Genomic DNA, 20,666 nt, shown 5'->3' with positions numbered 1-20,666 from the left:
TACGGAGAAAATTGGACGGTATCGACTTTGTATTGGGATGGTAACCGGTTCCTTGGGATCTCATTATAGCAAACCCCAACCTAACATGTTCAACCGGTATCTGTTACCGTGTAATCAGATACGAAGAGATTTTTGCCCAACCAAACACTACCTAAAATGCAAGAGATTTTAGCTTTATTTTAAGTCAAGTTTTTTCTAATTTAACCAAATTCATAAATAAAAATACATAACATATATAACACTGAACTAATTTCATTAAAACCTACCATTGAATCTTTAAAATACATTTATTTGTTATTATAGTTGTTAACATATTTAAAAGTAGACATGGTCAAAGTTGAAGCAATTTAACTTAGTCTAAAACTGAAACGTCTTGTGTTTCAAAAGTGTCCACAAGGAGAAACAAAAAAGATCATTTGCACAAAAAAATTTAGGACGGGCTCGTTTACAACGAATGGGTCTATCAGGCAACTGCACAGAAGCAAAAGAACAGGAAAAAAAATCAAATCCAGATCAGCTACTTAACAGTCTCTTCCCAGCAGATCCAACAAAGCTGCATCCTGTTGGATGCTTGGATGTATTAACATACTGTCTAATGGTTAGAACAAACTACAGTCTTTTTACATCATGTACCCCCAACTGGGATTACAAATTCAGATCATAGTAACAGGAGTACGAGTCTATGCTTTGGGTTTGGTTTGGCCACTAGCTTTCCCTCTGACTTGCCTTTCACAGGTACAAAATGTTATAGCATTTTTTTTATTTTGGTTCCCTGGAATTCACGGGGGAGGGAACCAACTGCCATTGTAGAGGTTATCCGATGGCATAGGTGCTGGGAGGTTGACATCTACTTGTGTGTGGTTCTTGGTATTATCTAAAACTGAAGCGGAACAATTTAGTGATGGGTCTTTATTCAAGTCTTGTTGCTCTGGGAAGCATTCTGTGACAGCCCTCGTGTCATCCAGAACAGGAATGTCGCCTGTAAGGGTCTTGAAAGCAAACTCAATGCAAGGATCTGACCAGGCATTTCCAAAAAGAGACTGAAAGGGCAACCCAGACTGATCAGAACCTGTTTCAGGCGCAGAGGATTGTGCCGGCAAAGCAGGTTCTTCTGTTCCTGCTGCACTTTGGAATCTAACATTTGCTGGAAAGCTTTCAACAGTTGCTCCTTCTACTGGCATGGGAACCAGCGAGTCCTGATTTTCAAAATTTTTCCAGAAATCGACCCCACCATTTTGTTCAGGAGCCCAAGAGAAACTAGCCTGCAGCATAGAATTTTCAGCATAGTTTGGTTGCAAGTGATTGGTAGTGCTTTCCAGATTGATGTGTATCCGATCCATAGTGTCGTCTTGGCTCAGCTGTGGGTGCTTGGACATGTTGCCCTGTATTAACTGAATTTGAGTGACACGGTCTACCTGGCTAAAATGTAACTGATCAGCAGTGTTTTCCTGATTGACTTGTAGTTGGTTTATAGTGTCAGCCTTGCTCAGCTGTGAATAATCAATAGTGCTTTCTAGATCGATGTGTGCCTGACCCACATTGTCTGCTTGGCTCAGATTTGGTTGCCTGGTCAAGTTCTCCTGAATTATCTGCATTTTAGTGGCAGTGTCTACTTGGCTTAAGTGAAAGTGGTCGCAAGTGCTTTCCTGATTGGCCTGTATTTGATTTACAGTGTCAGCTGTGCCCGGTTGTGAGTAGCTAAAAGTGTATTCCTGAAAAGGCTGTACTGGAATGACACTGTCTGCTAGGCTCAACTGTAATTGATTAGCAGTGAAATCCTGATCCGTCTGTATATGATTCACAATGGCTGCTTGGCTCAATGGATCTTTAGTGCACCCCTGCATTGTCTGTATTGGAATATCTGCATGGTCTATAATGGATCTGTCCACAACAGAAATATCTGCTAGGATTGAATCCACCTGATTGGCAGTTTTGTCCTGATTTGTCTGTATATGATTCACAGCGTCCACTTGGCTCAGCTGTGAATGATTGGTTGTGGTTTCCTGAATACCTTCCATTCCTTCAGCAGTGTCTGCTTGGCTCAACTGTAACTGAACTGAAGTGCTTTCCAGATTACGATGTATCTGATTCACAGTGCCTGATTGATTCATTTGTGACTGATCGTTAGAGTTCTCTTCTATACTATGTACCCGATTGATAAGATTTACATTAATTGGTTGATCCTCAGGCTCGATAATTGCTTTCTGCTGAACATTCAGTGCAGCTAAACGAGGCGACACTCGGATAGCTGTCACCGCAGGATTGGTTTTACGCTTCTTGGATCTCACCTCTACATTTCGTTCTTTCCTTTTAAGAGGTTTGGTCTCTGTTGTACCACATTGTGCAGAGACTGGTTCAATCCTCATGTGTTCCAAAGTTTCAAGCTTATCGACATACCCTTGCATTGCTTTCAAGCTCTCAGACTCTGGTAGCACAGTATCTTCAGTGTCATTTTCACTATAAGGGGTAACGAGATCCTCCCACGGCATCATGATGCCTTCTGAAGTTAATATTTCACACTGAATACCCTTATCCGCGGTACTTGGCTTTGTGTGCTGTGATGATGAACTTGTCTGATTCCAAAAAAATGATGTAATAAGAACAGCAAACTTGATAAAAAAAAAAGCAAGGGACAGACATAAATGAAAAACAACTTTATCAATTTCCTTTAGTTTCATACATGATATGTAAACTGAAAGTGTATTCAGAAATCCCAAGGCATCTGAATCATGTGATCTGGTTACACCATAGAAGGTGCGTCAAAAGTCAAAACTTTGATTCTTCAATGGTGGCAAAGACACAAAAGTGAATCTGCAATATTCTTATTCCTCTAAGGGGATACTGTGTCCACCATTCCACCAGAATATGACCAGTTGGCAAGTGGGTCATTTGCATGACGTAGAAGAGATCACACTTGTGCAACTGCAACCTAATTCACAGTTTAAAAGATATGTGCAACTTGAGGTGCACAAATGTGAACAGATTTGTGCAACTTGAGGTGGGCATCACAGTTGTGTTTCCTAACATTTGTTTCTCTAATGTTTTTTTACGGATGAATATATACTAGTTGGACAAGGAAAGCTGCAAGGAACTCACAAGATTTTGGCTTTCTGTTATATGAATGTCATAGATGGTGCTGCCCTTCTTTGGTTTCATAGCACATTGGTCAATATCTCCTGTTTCAAGATAACGGTGCACATCCTTCAAAGAGCGAAATTCATATCCACTTATAGGATCAATGTAGAACTGCACAGATGAAAAGAATTAGAAGCCAATTAAGCCTGTTCACAAAAATCAAGGAAAGCAATGTGAAGCAAGAAAAGATTTATGCAAGGCATTCTAAGTTTCACAGTACCAGCAGTAGTTGCCTTTTTTACGTTTCCTTTAAGGTAGTCTCCAATTACTCAGGGACTAGAACCTCCAAGCTAAAATAGGCCACTGTTCTAGATATGGAACATGGAAGTAAGAAATATTGAAGGTCGTCCATGTTTTACTCTTTCCAAGGGTTCCGTTTAGTTATCTTCAATGTATAGTTTTAACTACAAGGTATTTTTATTTCTTGATTCAATTTTATTCCAAAAGAATATATGTAACAACTTATATATGCTGTTTAGATTAAGCAAAAACAAAAGGAAAACAAGAGGGCAAGTGTAAGGACAGCATACCGGATCCTGAAATGATCCAATCTTTCTTGGCCTGTATTCTTTGCGCCATCCATCAGGCAGCCCCTCAATGACTCTTCCATTCTTTCGTAGGGTCTAGCGACAAAATATTAAGTGGTAATTTCTGTCATGCTTGTCAATGTGCACCTTTAAAATAAAGGAAAAGTGGGGAAGTTCAAATTTTGCATGCCTTGGGAGCAGGTCGTCCCCCAACAAGATCACTTTGTGTCCCAGCAGGCTTGTCTTTTTCCAGCCATCCATCATGTTGCGCCATTGTGACTAGTTCAGCCTCGACTGGAGGCTAAATGAAACAAAAAAACAGCAATTTCTCAGAATAGTTATCAAACTAATTTATTAGACCAAATGAAAAGGGGTAGCTAGAAATCTGCATGCCTTGGAAGCAAGGCTTCCTCTGACAAGGCCACTTCGAGTTCCAGGAGGTGTATCTTCTTTCAGCAATCCATCAGCCAACCCCTTAATGACTGGTTGATTCTTGCTTAGAATCTAGTAATGGAATAAAAAAAATCGTGTGATTTCTCACAATACTTGTCAAGCTGTATTCTTAAGATAAATGAAAGGACAAACAAGAAAAAAGTTGCATGCCTTGCTGGCAGGGCTTCCTCTGATAAGCCCACTTTGTGTTCCATCAAGCATGTCTTCTCCCTGCCATCCATCAGGCAACCCATAAATGTCAGGTTCATCCTTTCTTAAAAACTAGCGAAAAATTAGAAACAGTGGACGATTTGACATGCTTGTTACCCTGCAATGAAATCAAATAGAGGGTGAGGGGGGATTCAGAAACTTTTGTACCTTGAAAGTGGGTCTTCTTCTGACAAGCCCACTCCGCGTTCTAGAAGGCATTTCGTCATTCAAGCATCCATCAGAAAGCCCCTTCGTCGCTGGTTCATCCGTGATCACCGCCTAGTATATAATAAGATGACAGAAACTCTGACAAACTTGTAAAAGTGCACTCAAAACAAACCAAAAAGTGTGGAGTAAGCTGGGAAAACTAGCATGCCTTGGCAGCCGGACTTCCTTTGACATTTCGTGTTCTCATGGGTGAGTCTTCTTTCACCCATCCATCAGAAGAACCCTTCAAGACTTCTTCGTCCTGGATTAGATCCAAGTACAAAAAGAAGTGACAAACTATAATGTTACACATCATGCTGCCATCCATTTTTTATTAGGGGTGGAGGATCAGAAAGTTGCATACCTCAACAACTTGGGGGCTTCCACTTACAGGGTCACTTCTTGTTCTAGAACATGAACTGTCACTGGAATCCACAAAACTCTTTATCCTGATAAGTCCACTTCGTGTTCTAGAAGATGAACCATCCCTGGAATGAACAAAGCTCTTTATCCTTACAAGCCCACTTCGTGTTCTCGAACATGAAGCTTTACTGGGGGCAAAAATTCCTTTTCTCCTTACAAGCCCACTTCGTGTTCTAGAACATGAACTGTTGCCGGAATCCATAACGCAGTTTACCCTAACGACCCTGCTCTGAATTCTAGGACATGATTGCCAGTCAGATTGCATAATGCTGCCCCTCCATTCACTTCAATTCACAAAGACCTGTTCAAATCACACCAGAATAACAAATGTCAAGAAGCTGCAGATCGAGACTCCAAACTCATCATGACATAATGGAGTTAAAAAGGGTTTGTACTGAAACACAAAATATATCATTCAGTGAGATAGTTTATTTGGAATTGGTGATAGCACATTGGTGATAATGTTATAGGATCCTCTATCAGAAGAAAGTACGACAAAGCAGAGGGCATATAACTCAGTTGTTAACTGAGTACTAGTTCAAGTAGCTATGTGCTTTCAATTTTCATAATAAGTTCTACAGTGTCTTTTTTTCCTCATGAATGTCAATCTGAAAACCCTGTCTTTCTTTTTTTTAAAAGCAAACTTTGGTACTTCCTCTGATCCCTTGTATTAGTCCATAGGACATCATTAGCATGGCCTTCAATATGACACATTGACTAGCAGTATCTATATAAATGTATCACTATAAATATAAAAAAAATATTATGAAAATATTTTTCATGATCAACCTATTAACATCAGCCTATGTTGTTAATCTATATGTTTTTCTAGACATTGATGGTCAAAGTTGAAAAGGTTTGATTAAGATAAACCCAGATGGACTTATACTTGGCATCCGAGGTAGTAGAATTTAAGTTCTTTTTTCCATGAAACAAAGCCAGCGATAAACAATAGTTTATAATCATATACCATTATAGGAGAGAAATCAACCTACGAATGTATCTGCAAAATCCAGCCATGGATTCAAGCATCATCCATGAGGCACAAGGAAAGTCAAACTATTGGTTAGCTGGCCTTAAAACGTGATGAAGGACAAATCCAGTCGTTACTTGTAAGAACAACCAGCAGCTCTATCCTCGCCTCATGTCCATCAATCCAAAACTCAATCCACCAGACCAGACCACTAGAGATAGTATCTAAACCCCTAAAAAACCACCATTTCGAACCCAAACTTCAATTTCAACTGAACAGCTAAAGCCACGGTCCTGCGACCAAGAAATCGAAAAAACCGGAACATCAATTCCTACCCGTCCTGAAGTAAAGCCTCGATTTTTTTTCCCTTCATGCTACAGCACCGCATCACGGCTCTAGCACCAAAAAACGCACTCTTCTTCCTAGCCTCAAAATCCATTCCCCATGGGCAAACGCACCCAGCAGAGCTCCGACTCCCCTAAGCACCACCACACATCGAACCAGAATCAAAACACCCAAATTCCCAACCCGGATCACCCAATCAAACATCCCCCGGACGCCTCACGCAACCGTCAATCCCGGCCTACCCGCTCACCGAGCAGCGGGCCGCGCGGGCACCGGGCACCCAGAGCACGAGGCGGAGGAGAGAGTGGCGGAAGGAGCGAGGAGGACTCACCGCCCCGTCGGCGCAGCGCCGGCGGCCGCATGGCGCTGTACCTGGCTCCGCCTCCCGCCGCTAGGGTTAGGGTTCCGGCGAGGCGCGGGGGTGGGGGTGGGGGGGTGGGGGTGGTAGGCGGCGGAGGGGTCGAGAAGACGAGGGGGAAGTGGGAGACTTTCTTTTTTTTTTGGACCGAGACGAGAGCTCAGGCTGGCCGCAGTGGGTACTCTAAACCACTCTCTATGCACTCGCTACGCCTTTTACGGATCCTTTTTAGCGCAAAAAATGATGCAGCGGGCGTCTGTAAACACGCGCTAAGTTAGGGCGCCTCCTCCCGTCCGCAATTCCCAGCGCAGCTGCGGAAGGCGCGCTATCGCCGACGTGGCGCGGGCCCCGGCCTCCCGACACGCGCAGCCCCAACCACCCCTAGCTCGTCGCCATCCGCCGCCCCGCCATGGCGCGCCGCCGGTGCGGATCCAGCCGCCCCGGCCATGGTGCGAGCTCCCTCCACCTCCGCCTCGCCACGGCCCGGTCGCGTCTCCGCCTTGCCGCGGCCCGGCGAGGGCGCTCCGCCGCCGCTGTGGCTGTGTCGCCCGCTGCTCGCGGGGCCCTGCACCTGCTCGGCCGGCCGCGCCCCACGGCGGAGGGAGCAGCAGGGAGGGGCGCCCCACGGCGAGAGCCCGGGCCGGGGAGCTCGAGGGCGGGAGCAAGGGAGGAGGAGTGGAGGGAGAAGCTCCAGGGGGCGGTGCTTATGGCAAGGCCCTGCTCGCCGTCGTGGCCACCGCAGGCCGCGCCTGCTCGCCTCGCCACGCCACCAGAGAGGATTGGCCCGCGTCCGCCGCCCCGCCACGGCGCGCCTCACCATGGCCGTTGGCGGAGGCCGTCCCGCCTCGTCGTGGGCCGCCGCCGCGCCGCGCCACGCGTGCCCCGGTCCGCGCCGCGTGGGCGCGAGCCGCCGAGCAGGGGGGCCGGGTTCGCCAGATGCCACGGCGGGGGGTCGGGTTCGCCGTGGACGTGCGCCGGCGGTGGCGAGGAGCGTGGGCGGCGGGCCCGCGTCCGTCCCCCAGTGAGCATGGCGCGGAACAGGGGAGGCCGGAGCAGGGGAGCCGCCGTGCTCGGCCCCCGCCACGCCGCGCCGCTCCGCCCTCCTGAGCTCGAGGCCGCCGCCGCCGCCATAAGAGGGAGAGGGAAGAGGAGACTGCGGCGGATAGCGGCGGTCCGAGAAGTGCGGCCGGCGAGGGAGGGGGCCGCCGTGTGCTGCGCTTCGTCTCCGGCCGCCCGCTCACTGCGACGCGATGCGACAAGCCGCGCCTCCGATCTTCGCTCACCAGGCCGCGCTCCCGCGCGAGCCACGCCGCGCCGCGAGCTAGCGCGCGAGCTCCATCCGCCCAGGAGGGAGAGGGAGGCGCCGACGACGGAGGCCAGCGTGGGCGGCGGCTGGCCGCACGAGCAGGGGAGGGGGAGGAGGCCGGTCGTGCCGCGCTGTGACGGCCCAGGTTTTTAAATAGCCAATTCATGATAATTAGCACCAAATCATGCATAATTAAATATGAAATCTTGAATTAATGCATGTGTATGCATGAATGTTTATGTGTATATGAAATTTTGCACATAAAATGACAGGTCAAATGAACCATAGTATTCGAGGTTTTAAACAATCTTTCAAATTTTAAACAAATATACTTTGAAAATAATTTCTAAAATATAGCTCAAATGAATTTTTGTCCAAAACCAAAGTTGTAGGTATTCAAAAGACGAACAACTTTTGTGTTCAAAGTTTTTCGAGTCGCCACAAAAAAATAGGAGAAAAATTTGAATTTCGAAGCGTATAGGACATTTTCAAATGCACTCAAGTTTCAAGTTTTATCTTTGAAATGAAGTCTCAAATGAAAAGGTGCCTAAAATGAAAGTTGAAGATCTCAAAATTTTAAGCAAGTTTGGTATTCAAAAGTTTTTCATTTAAGGCCGTGAAGAAGAAGAAAAACTGAGTTTATGAACTGGGCTTTGGAACTTCGAGTTATTTACAGGAATGCCATCACCTCCATCCCCTCCTCTGCTCACGCCGTTCGTCGCCGTCTCGTCGCCGGCACCACCACGCGTCGCCTCGTCGAACCGTCTCGTCTCCGCTGTGTTTCGCCTCTTCCAGAGCCGAGCCCCTCCCCTTGCCCAGGCTCGTCGCCGCCGTCGCCATGGCCGCCGCCTCCGCCAAGCTCGTCACGGAGCTCCCCCTTCTGGCCTTCCTCGACCCTGATTAACCCCGGGAACGGGTTCCCCTTGACCCCGCGAACCTCTTAAGCCGCCCTCCCCATCCTCTGCCCCGCCGGTGTGTCGCCACCGCGGAGCAGAGTTGCCGCCGCCGCCATGCTCCAGCGGAACCCCCTCCTCCGCCTTTCCCCGTCCTCAATCGACCCCACCAACAGCTCCCTCATGTCGCGGCGAAGCTCCCCAACCACTCCATGCCGCCTCACCCTCGCTAGAGTGGCGCCGCCGTGGCACAGGGCCGCCGGCGGCCGCCGGCGCCCGGGGGCAGGCCACCCCAGCCCCCACCGAGACCATCTACAGGTGCGGATCGAACTCCTCTCTATTTCCCCCAACTTTCCCCTCGCCTCCAGGGCCGGACTTTGCCGGAAACGGCACCTCCCATCCCTCCCCTGTGCTGAAACCCGACCAGGGACCTCCTATGAGAAGAAACAAAACTTCGGGGTCTAATCTGTAAAAACACCCTCAAGACAGCAAACTTGTAAATTCCATATAAAATCGTAGAAAAATTATAAAAATACAAACTAAATTGTTCCGGAATCCTTAGAACAAGAACTACAAGTTTTGTTACAGTCACATGTTCAGATTCAGATTCTATTTTTATCCATAAATAAAGTTAGTTTAAATAGGACATAAATGTTCAAGAAGTTCTACTCAGTATCTGTTGATGATTTTTGGCTGGTTGGATGATAAAAGATAATTGTTTTCACCATGTATTCTATTGGATAGATGATCACCTAAAATGGTTAATTGAACTAGAACCTGGGAGCTAAAACCTGCAATTAAGGATCTACTCTTTACTACTTTTCGGCAAAACAAACCCCTCAAGCCAAAAAGCCTTGCATGTCTACATAATGGGCTAGGTATACCATTAGTCGGGTAAGCCTTGCTGAGTATTAGTATACTCAGCCTTGCTTGTGGCTTTGTTTTTCAGGTGGTACATCGGAGGTTATGGATGACGTCATGTACGAGCTTCATCATGACGTCTTCTATCGTCGCTAGACTATTGTGTATTTTCTGCTGCACTTGACCTCTGTTGTCTTTTTATAAATCCAAACTCGGTTTCTAATAATAGTTTATTTTCATACTTGTACTATAAAATTTGCGGAATGTTGTATTCTCTGATCTGCTTTGTCGATTCCATTTCAAGTGGTTTAATCGGGATTTTACCCGACAGTACTGCCGGATTACTCCGTTTTAAGTGCGTGTTAACCCTGATTGTCGTTTCGGTGATGGTGAGCGCACTTAGGCCGAATTAATTTAGGCGGGGCTGCCACACGCGCGCGCCGCCATGCCCGCGCGAGCAGGGGAGGCGGCGCATGGCCTCGCCGGCCCGCAGCTGCTCCCCGCCGCCGCTCAGCCATCGCGCCAGCCCGAGACGGCCATGGATGTCGTCTCCGTCGCGCACGGGCTCGGAGCAGAGGGAGTCTGACCGCGCACCTAGGGCGGGGCCGCTCCGCCGCGCCGCGCTCGGGCCGCCGCCGGGGAAGGAGCGGGTCCGCGCCGCCATGGGAGAGGGACGAGCGACGCCGGAGAGGGAGGGAGGAGTATGGCGCCGCCGCGTCCGGCCTCACCGCAGTGCCGTGCGCGGCAAGGGAGGAGGGAGGAGCAAGGAGCGCCGCGGCTGCGAAGGGCGAGCACAGAGGAGGGAGGAAGGAGGGTGGAGAGAGCAAAAAAGTAAAATACTGATGTATGGGCCCCACCAACTGGTAGTTGGTATAGATAGTGATATAGAAAACGGATAGGTGCGGAGAAACTGAATATAGAGAAGAGAATCTCGATGACCATACATGAATATTCTGTTTAGAGAGTGAATTTGGAGAGTGGCTCAGCTCCTCCACGCCAGCCAGGCACGCCGCACGCGCACGCGTCGCGTCGGCTGGGCTCGAGTTGACTCGCCCGGCTCGCGCCTTCAGAATCTCTCGTGCACCGAGGGCGCCCTTCCCTTTTTGCCCCTCCCTCTCGGAAAGGAAAACCGGCCATTTCCAAAAGGAATCTCCTCCTCCATCCTTTTTTTTCAAATCTTTCACTTTCATGCTCTGTCGCTCATTCAGTACTCGCCTCCGCAGATCCTTACCATTTCCTACCAGGTCTAATGCTTGTACGAAAAGGAAATGTGTCTATATATGGAAATGTTTTGTAGAGAGCGAGTAATTACAAAAGATCCAAACTAGCAGGGTGTTGGTTTTCTCCGGACTGGTAACTTTAGTCACATCACATCGGATATTTGGATAACAGTTATATGAGTATTAAATATAAAATAATTAAAAAATATTGCATAAATGGAGGCTAATTCATTTAGATTATAATATAAATTAGAATAATCAGATTGAGGTGTTTTGCTTATATAATTATTAGAATATGTAGTATAAAATATGCGGCTCGTATCTTTTATGTATAGTAGTATTATTTTTGTTATTTTGTGATTACAGTAGATTTTGTTCTATATGCATTAAAGCTGAGTATATTTGTTGTGCGAGATCTTTTGGATTGGCGAGACCAACGCGATAGCAGATGAACTTAGTGGTTGTAAAATTCTACCCGTACTTAGCATATTTATCACAAGCTTGTATAAATTAATATGCAGTCTCCATTAACTAGATATTTACGAACGTGATTATACTGCTTAGATCTCTGTCGCCTATACAGACAGTTCTACCGGAAAGAAACACTTTTCTTTGACCACAAAGGATTCTCTGTGAGTGCCAGGCACGGCATAAACAAGGAGCTACCGAAGAGGCTTCTCCTATAGGTCCTTAGCAGTTAGCACAGAATTTCGCATCACGTAATCAGTCTAGTGGATATAGAGAAATTAAAGGAAATCTACTTTATTAATAAACAGGCTTACATATGGTTCTTCTATTAGAGAACCCCAATCTCCTGAAGAAAGAAAAATATTGGCTCACAACAGATATATTACGGTGGAGTTTTGCAGCAATTATACAGGTTACAGGGTATAAGTGCAAAAGATTTAGTGGCTAGGGACTTGTAGATTCGTGCTTCTGGAGCTTCTAAGTTATCCTCCACTGATATGCTCTATGCAAGAACATCTCATTTTATACTGCTACAAAGAGCACTTCATTCTTCATTTGATCCTTATCTTCAATTTTGTTGGTTGTTGAGCTATGACTCAAACTATGCTGCATATGGCCTGAACTACTTCTAACCAGGACTGCTCGTGGATACTTTTGAACGGCACAAACTCTTGAGTGCGGCTATACATTACTTCAGCAGTGCCATTAGCTTTATTGTATATGATTTTATATTTTTATTATCAAACTTTTATTCATTTATTATTTTATTATTGCGACTATTTTCCAAATTTGATGTTGTAAGTGAGGCGGTGAATTCTGAATTTTGCTGAGATAGGTCAATACCAGACATATATATTAGTTGAAAGCATTAAACATAAATGTACTTATTATATTTTAGATTAGAATATTTAGGTTAAAGTGTTTTGCTTATATATTTAGATTAGAATATACAGCTCATATTTATTTATATATAGAATTATTTGTCATTTATTAATAAATTTATCTTTAAATCTAATTATTTTTATACGTTGTCCAGGAACTTTTAGTTTGGCAAGATCAACGCAACAGATGGTAAACTCAATGGTTGTGAAATCATGCTTAGTACTCGCTATATTTAATTTACCACGAGCTTGTATAAATTAGCAGTGTCCTTTCCTTTAATGTCTACGTTTATGATTATGCTGCTAAGATTTGTGTTATCTCCCTGGGCAGTTCCATCCGAATGGAATATTTTTCTTCTTCCGTCAAAAGGTTCTCTATAATCCTTTCAAAAAAAAAGGTTCTCTAACACGGCATAAACTAGAACTAGCGAAGAGCCTTCTCTTATAGGGTCCGTGGCACAGAATTTTGCATTTCATAGTGCGATCTAGCGGATACAAGAAAATTAGAGAAAAATCGTCTAGTACTTTATTAAAACAGTCTAACATATGGTTTCCTTTTAAGGGAAACCAGAACTCTTGAAGAATGAAAGAAAAAGATTACTTTATTACAATGAATATGTCACAGTGGAATTTTGTACAACGGATATGTAGCTATTATACATGTTGAAGTGTCATGCTACCACTAAGGATTTAGTGGCTTGCTACTACTAAGGATTTAGTGGCGAGACTTGTAGTGTCACATTATTGTATACAATAATGCCTCCTCATTTTGTAGTGTCACATCGAGCACTTCTTTCTTTGCTGATCCTTATCTTCTTCACTAATCTTTATTGTTGAGCTATAACCAGGACTATTGCTGCATGGCCCGAACTCTCTGAACTGATACTCTCATTTTTTTTAGAAAGGGGTCAACCCTGCTTTTATAGAAACCATAAAGTTTTTTTTTATAGAAAGCCATAAAGTTGAGGTACACGTGAGAGCTGGGGAAACCAGCTTGACAGAGGAGAGCATGAGGCGCGCAGGCCCCAAACAAAAACACGCACAGACAAACGAACAGGCTAAAAAAGAACTGAGGGACGAAGATAACTTCACGGCAACCCCCCAACGTCTACTTATGGCATAATCGCAGCACCCTTGCTGGACCAAAGATTCAAGTTACATAACTACCAAGGCAAAAGGGATAAGAACCTACAGGCGAGCCCAAGCAAAATCACAGGAAATTGTCTTCTGGAGGCCTCCTCCGCAGCTTCTCCATGAAAGATTCCAGCCACCCCTTCACTTGCGCGACCCAGGCTTCAATCTTGCCTTGGTCTTCACCTCGCAGCAGGACCTTCCATCTCTGCAGGAACATATTGGATTTGATTAGCAGCTCGGTAGGGTATCTAGGGAACTTGCCCTCGATAGCCCGTTTGTTCCATGATGTCCAGATCGCTCAGAGCACTATAGTGGAAAGAAAGAGCTTAGGATTATAATCCCTGCACCCCAACAGGATCCAGATATCTAGAAAGTCTTGCCAACTGGTAGGTACTCGTTCCCAACCCAGAGCTTCTTTAAAACAAGCCCAAACAAATTTGGCCAACACACATGAAAAGAAGATGTGGTCTACTGTTTCTAACTTCCCGCATAGGTTGCATTTTTCACTCCCCCGCCATTTCCTTTTTTTCAGCTCTGCCCCCGTCTGCAGCTTGTCATGAAAGATTTGCCAGAGGAACACTTTCAGTTTCATGCCATAGGAACACTTTCAGTTTCATCGGTAGTTTGCTCTTCCAAACCCTCGGAGGCGTTTGTTAACCACACCTCTGTGTAGGAGCCATCTATACATCGACTTTGTTGTAAACTCCCCTGATTTCTCGAAGGCCCATCTCACCTTGTCCGGTTCCTCATTCAACTGCACCTCCTCAAGCCTATCCATAAGCTCCTCCCACAGTTCAAGGTCATGTGTCCCCAGAGTCCTTCTGAAAGTGATGTTCCAATTTTCGCCATCATAAACATCCCGAACCACTTTTGATTTATTATTGCTGAGATCATAGAGCCTGGGGAAAGCTGTCTTTAGGGGAACGTCCCCATTCCAGACATCTTCCCGAAATCTGACATATTTACCATTGTCGACCTCAAAAACCGCCCCCCAACTGAAACTATTCTTAATTTTGTTCACCCCCCCTCCAAAACTGCGACCCCCCGCTACCTTTGTAATTCAGGAGAGGTTTCCTTTTCGAGTATTTTTGTCTTAGAAATCGACAGCAAAGATCATCTTCAGAACCAGTATAGATCCTCCAAACCCATTTCATCAGAATGGATTAGTTAAAAACCCTAGTATTAATAACTCCTAAGCCTCCAAAGTCCTTGGGTAGACACATTTTCCCATTTCATCATGTGGTATTTGAATTTGGCACAATCCCCCCTCCGAAAAAACTGACTCCTAATGCTATCCATTTGTTTGTGCACCCTCTCTTGTAATAAGAAAATCCCCATCATGAAAGTGGGCATGCTACTCAAAGAAGAGTTTGTTAGGACAAGTATGCCCCCTGAGGAGAGATGTTTCCCTTTCCAAGGCTGGAGCTTCTTCCTCATTCCTCATCTTGTCCACAATGCTTTTAACCCCCCCCCCCTCCCAACATATCTACTACTAATGGGAAAACCCAAGTACCTCATAGGCATCTTACCAATATTGCAGTTGAGGGTGTTGGCTATCTGCTGCTGCTCGTCTGCGCTCATACCAAAAGCAATCAATTCACTCTTGTGGTAATTGATTTTCAAGCCTGACATCCATTCAAAAACAGTAGAGCAAGAATTTCATATTTCTAATCGAGTCTGGATCTCCTCCCATCATGAGAACGGTATCATCGGCGTATTGTAGGTGGGTGACCCCCCTGGTAGAAGATGTGGGACCACCCCCGATATGAGACCTGACTCTTGCGCCTTATTACTCATAATGCGTGATAATCCCCCCTGGCAGAAGATGTGGGACCACCCCCATATGAGACCTGACTCTTGCGCCTTACCCATAATGTGTGATAGTCTCCCCGATATGAGAGAGATCCCCCTGCCTCGAACTGATACTCTCATAACTGGAGTTCTTGAACTTCTCACGGTGCATGCAAGTTCCTAAGTGATTTAAATCTAACAAACAATTTTAGCACATATTTAGCACTTAGCTAAAATATTAAGATCGGTGTAATAGGATGCATCCCATGATCGCGCTAGTGATATCATGCACGGGCCTTGTCGGGACATCGCTAATGATATCATGCGCGATGTGGGTCTCGTCATGACATCTCGTATCATCGTTAGAAGTATTTTATTTCCATTGCACTATTTGAACTATGACAAACTTTGTATTTAAACTCGTGAAGAACTTTGTTTTTATAAATTTGAACCCAATTTGTAATAATAATTCCATTGCACTATTTAAACTCTGATGTACTTTGTCTTATGAATTTGAACCCAATCTGTAAGACTAAATCAAATTAGTTTGACCGTTCGGCCACAGTTGATGAGCCAGTGCTAAAATTTAACACTTACGCTTATAATTATTAGAACTTAGATCCAAATGGATCTTATTGAAACAAACAATTCAAAATTGAAACAAACTCTTTTGAAGGTGCTGAAGGTGTACGTGGAGAGCAACACTTCCGTTTAGATGAGCCGGTGCTAAAATTTAACACTTGCGCTTATTATTAGCACTTGGATCCAAATGGATCTTATTCAAACAAACAATTCTTTTGAAGGTGTTGGAGGGTGGAGAGCAAGAACCATGTCCAAGGAATTATTAATTTGATACATGTATTATTCATCTTTTATTTGTCTGATCATCATCGATCATCAAAGCGGGCGCCCATCACGCATGGATGGATTATGCTTCATCAGCTTTTGGCCTTCGGGCACGTACGTACAGTACATAGTACACATAGTGGTAGTAGTATACGTACGCACGCACGTACACATATGACACACGTCGACCTTGCCCACTGTTGACAGCCAAAATTGGCATTGACCGGTCTAACCGGTCTATTCGAGCGGTCTGACCGGTAGGGCGCTGTAGCCTGCCCGGCAGGAGACCGACCGGTCTGACCGGTGGGTCTGACCGGTCTGACCGGTCCAAGAGGAGTCCGAGTACAACTAGAGATTTTCATAGATTTAGATCTTATAATAAGATTTCTTGCGGGACAAGTCCACCCACCCTATAAATATAAAGGGCCACGGCCAATTGAGACAATCCAATCGATAAAAACACATCAATACATTATTTTTCTTTATGTTTATTGCCTTTACTTTTGTCTCTAAACCCTAGCTCTTCCAACCCCATACTTGCTGTTCTTTCTTCGTCTCCGCGACATCTGAAGTCGTTCTAGGTGGCCTGCCAATCCTAGAACAACCCTACGCACGCTTGCCCTGACGGGGTCCCTCCCGGGCGAGCGTTCGTCGGAGTGAGCACCAGCATAGGCTTAATCCTCATTTGCAAGAAGTTGTAAAGAAAGGATTTCGCCGTTCTGCACCGGCGAACCGGTCTGACCGGTTACCCCGACCGGTCTGAGCATCGGCGCTGCAATTGTGCCGTCGCTCACCGCGCGATCAAACGCATTCGTGTGTTGGCCCTAGATTGGCGCCAACATATTTTGGCGACTCCACTGGAGAAGAAGATCTTGGTTGTTTAAAACCGATCTAATCTATTACCATGGTGAAGCTGTCGAATCCTGGTGAGATCGATCCCGATAACATCAACAGACCGTTTGTTGATGAATTGCCGCCCGAGGACCGTCAAGCTTATGAAGCCTTCATAAAGGAGTGTGAAGAGGAGAACAAGCGGCGCAAGGAAAAAGAACTTGAAGAAAAGCGTCGGTGGTTCTTGTCTCACTTTTCTAAGAATCGGAAGGGTGATATCTCTAAGGACAAGGAGGTGGTCATTCTTTCGGATGAAGATGAGCAAGCTAAATCAAGTGCTACTGTAAGTGCTACAACACCGACTACTTTAGAGCAAATTACTCAATTGGTGGTTAATGGTCAAGAAGAAAAAATACTTGCTACTGTTCAATGTATGATTGATAAATCATTAGGCAAGCAACCTTTGATTGATGATAGTGGTACTCCTAGACCTAATATTGATGGCACTTTTTATCATAATATTATGCATCTTGAATCATCGGCGATACTTGCACCACAGTACGACATGCCGATGAATTTTTATGATGGTCAGAAACCTCCAGAGCGGTACGCGAATGGAACGGTCAGACCGGTTGCACAAACCGGTCAGACCGGTCCTGGTGGACCGGTTCCAACCGGTCAGACCGGTTTCCCGACCGGTCAGACCGGTCCTGGTGCTCTGGTGGCGTATCAGTCGTCTTCTGAACCTATTACTAGTATGCCTCCTGTTCAGGCTGATTTTAGCCGAATAAATGGGTTTACTGGTTATGGTGTTCCTCCATACGCCACTATGACTTATAATCCGTATACTATGCCTCCCCAAAGTTTGGGCTATTCATATGGTGCAATGCCAAACCATGGTTATTCGCAGCAAACACCATATACACAGGCGAATCATGCACCGCAAATGCCGAATAGTTCTAGCGCCAATGTTCAGAGGCCAAATGATTCTCATTTTAATCAAATACTTGAGAAACATAAGAAAGATTTGGCTGTTATGTTTAGTTATGTTTAAAGAGTCTTTCGGCATAGAACTTAAGGATAAAACTTTTGTTTGTCAAAAACCATATCCTGTGAGTTTTGATTCCATACCATATCCTCAGAATTTCAAGGTGCCTGAATTTATTAAATTCACTGGGGAGGATAGTAGGACTACATGGGAGCATGTTAGTCAGTTTAATGCACAAATGAGAATTCATGGGAGTCTTGATCATTTGAAAATTAGAATGTTCCCTTTGTTTTTATCTGGCACTGTTTTTTCATGGTTTTCGGCATTAACTCCTAATTCTGTGCAAATTTGGTCTTAATTTTACGTAAATTTCATGATCATTTTTATAATGGTGAAAATGAGTTGAGGGTATGTCATTTAACATCGGTTAAGCAAAAGTATGATGAGTCTGTTGCTGAATTTATTAGAAGATTTAGAGATATAAAAAACCGATGTTATAGCTTGGTTATTTCTGAAAAGGATCTTGCCGAATTAGCTCTTAATGGTTTATGGTTTGAGATCTCATATTAAAGAAAAAATAGAAGGATATGAGTTTCTAACTGTTAATCAAGTGTTGCATAGGGTTTTGGCTCAAGAAAGCCGAAGCAAAGAGTCTAAGTTTAAACCCGATCGTCTTAGTATGCATATCCTACAAGGAGGATCTTCAGACGATGAGGGTAATGAAGTATATGCTGCTGAATTTGTATGGTCATTTAGTGAGAAGCCCAGCACTTGTACTTCTTTAAAGCCGGTTTCTAAAAATCGGTAAGATGAGATTAAATTCACTTTTGATGTGACAAAGTGTGATATAATTTTTGATGAATTGACAAAGCTTGGGAAGATTAAGTTCTCTCACACTATTCCATCAACGGAGAAATTGAAGCGGCTTGCATATTGTAAGTTACACAATACTTTTTCTCATGCCACTAATGATTGCAATGTTCTTCGTAGACAAATACAATCGGCTATAAATGAAGGGCGATTGGTTGTTCCTGCAATGCAAATTGATCAAAATCCTTTTCCCGTTCATACACTTGAGTTGTCAAATTCGAAAGTATTGATTCGGCCGCATCAAACCGAATCGACTAAAGGGGAAAATGTGGTGGTTGGTGAGGAAAGACATGAGAAAAAGGTGCTGCAGAGCAAAACTCCTCGAGTTGCAACAGAGGCTTCAACGCTCGGGGGGGGGGCAGGACAAGGGAAAAGGGGCCGATAGCGAGTCGACCGGTCTGACCGGTTCAAAAGGCGGTCTGACCGGTCCGACCGGTTTGACCGGTTCTAGAACCGGTCTTACCGGTACGCCCAGTAAGTCTAGGAATTCCTCCAAAAGCAAGATAAGACCGAGTTTCAAGGAACTCTTGGCCAAATATGAGAAGGAGGGAACTGCTCAGAAGAGGCGATCAAGTAAAGTCAAAGATATGAAGTCCTCAACGAAACATCAGGAACAATCAGATTCTCATCCAAGACAAGTTGATACGCCATCCAATGAACCGGTTACTCCGTGGTATGGCTGGTTTCCATACTCTTATTTGTCTATGGATTATAGTAGGATTTATATGCAATCATATTATATTCAATATCATCATATGTATCCAAATTATGCTTTACCACAAAGACCGGTTGTTTCTAGCAACGATCTGGTCAAACAAGATATTGATTGCAGCAAAACGGATGAGAAAGGCTCAAAGCGAGACTCAAAATATTTACAGCCGAAGTGGTGTCCTTCAGGCTTGTCTCATACCCAGAAGAGAAAGTTGCAGCGTATGCGCAAGAAGGAGACAATAGAGCAACAAGTAGTGGTCGAGCAAAAGACATCAACAATCATGAAGAAGGTATGGCGGCCGAAAAAGTTGCTTCAACATCAACTTAAGCAAGATATGGCCGATAATTGTTTACCGCCCTTAGCACAAAAAATGGCCGATGTGATGTTAATCATCGTCTTTAGACAATTTTGGCTCAGAAGAATGTTTTTTGGCAAGCAAGCTTTAGCAAAAATCAGGGGACATATGTTGACAACCAAAATTGGCATTGACCGGTCTGACCGGTCTATCCGAGCGGTCTGACCGGTAGGACGCGGGCAGGAGACCGACCGGTCTGACCGGTCCAAAAGGGGTCCGAGTACAACTAGAGATTTTCATAGATTTAGATCTTGTAATAGGATTTTTTACGGGACAAGTCCACCCACCCTATAAATATAAAGGGTCACAGCCGACTGAGACAATTCAATCGATAAAAACACATCAATACATTACTTTTCTTTGTGTTTATTGCCTTTACTTTTGTCTCTAAACCCTAACTCTTCCAACCCCATACTTGTTGTTCTTCCTTCGTCTCCGCGACGTCTGAAGGAGTTCTAGGTGGCTTGCCGATCCTAGAACAACCCTACGTGCGCTTGCCTTGACGGGGTCCCTCCCGAGCGAGCGTTCGTCGGATTTCGCCGTTCTGCACCGGCGAACCGGTCTGACCGGTTCCCCCGACCGGTCTGACCATCGGCGCTGCAATTGTGCCGTCGCTCACCGCGCGATCAAGCGCATTCGTGTGTTCACCCTAAATTGGCGCGACACCCACCTGCCGGTTCGTCAGTGGATGGCTAGCTAGCACTGCCTGACGCACTTGCACTGGCGGCGGAAGCCGTCGCAGTTGCCACCGCCCCAGCCCTCCTGCAGGCACACTTGCGCGCAGTTGCGGTTGGAGATGCAGGGCCCCCGGGACCCCGCGCTCCGCCGCCGGCACACGCGCGCCTCCGCCGCCGGCGCCGGCGCCGGCGACCACCCATCTGCATGCATGCACAGGAAATA

General features: G+C 45.3%; 2 protein-coding genes across 3 annotated transcripts; one reads left to right on the top strand and one right to left on the bottom strand.

The window, feature by feature from the left end:
* Window positions 1-415: 415 nt before the first annotated feature.
* LOC120711759 lies at window positions 416-6,794 on the bottom strand. 2 transcript variants are annotated; one of them, XM_039997396.1, is made up of 10 exons: window positions 6,584-6,794; window positions 4,876-5,235; window positions 4,681-4,773; window positions 4,473-4,583; window positions 4,266-4,325; window positions 4,056-4,166; window positions 3,853-3,963; window positions 3,666-3,758; window positions 3,097-3,246; window positions 416-2,573 (listed from the first exon to the last, which is right to left on the bottom strand). In XM_039997396.1, exons 2-10 carry the CDS (start codon window positions 5,197-5,199, stop codon window positions 780-782), a joined length of 2,847 nt encoding a protein of 948 aa, XP_039853330.1. In that variant the 5' UTR covers window positions 5,200-5,235; window positions 6,584-6,794; the 3' UTR covers window positions 416-779. The 2 variants fall into 2 exon arrangements, with proteins under 2 accessions (XP_039853330.1, XP_039853329.1); XM_039997395.1 differs by lacking the exon at window positions 6,584-6,794 and adding an exon at window positions 5,926-6,379.
* A 225-nt stretch (window positions 6,795-7,019) lies between these two features.
* LOC120713236 (serine/arginine repetitive matrix protein 3-like) lies at window positions 7,020-9,826 on the top strand. The gene is made up of 2 exons (XM_039999231.1): window positions 7,020-7,656; window positions 9,759-9,826. Exons 1-2 carry the CDS (start codon window positions 7,020-7,022, stop codon window positions 9,824-9,826), a joined length of 705 nt encoding a protein of 234 aa, XP_039855165.1.
* The last annotated feature ends 10,840 nt before the right edge of the window (window positions 9,827-20,666 follow it).

The sequence above is a fragment of the Panicum virgatum genome, chromosome 6K, assembly GCF_016808335.1.
Source record: "Panicum virgatum strain AP13 chromosome 6K, P.virgatum_v5, whole genome shotgun sequence".
NCBI classification, from domain to species: Eukaryota; Viridiplantae; Streptophyta; class Magnoliopsida; order Poales; family Poaceae; genus Panicum; species Panicum virgatum.
This window is presented reverse-complemented; position numbering and strand designations above follow the sequence as displayed.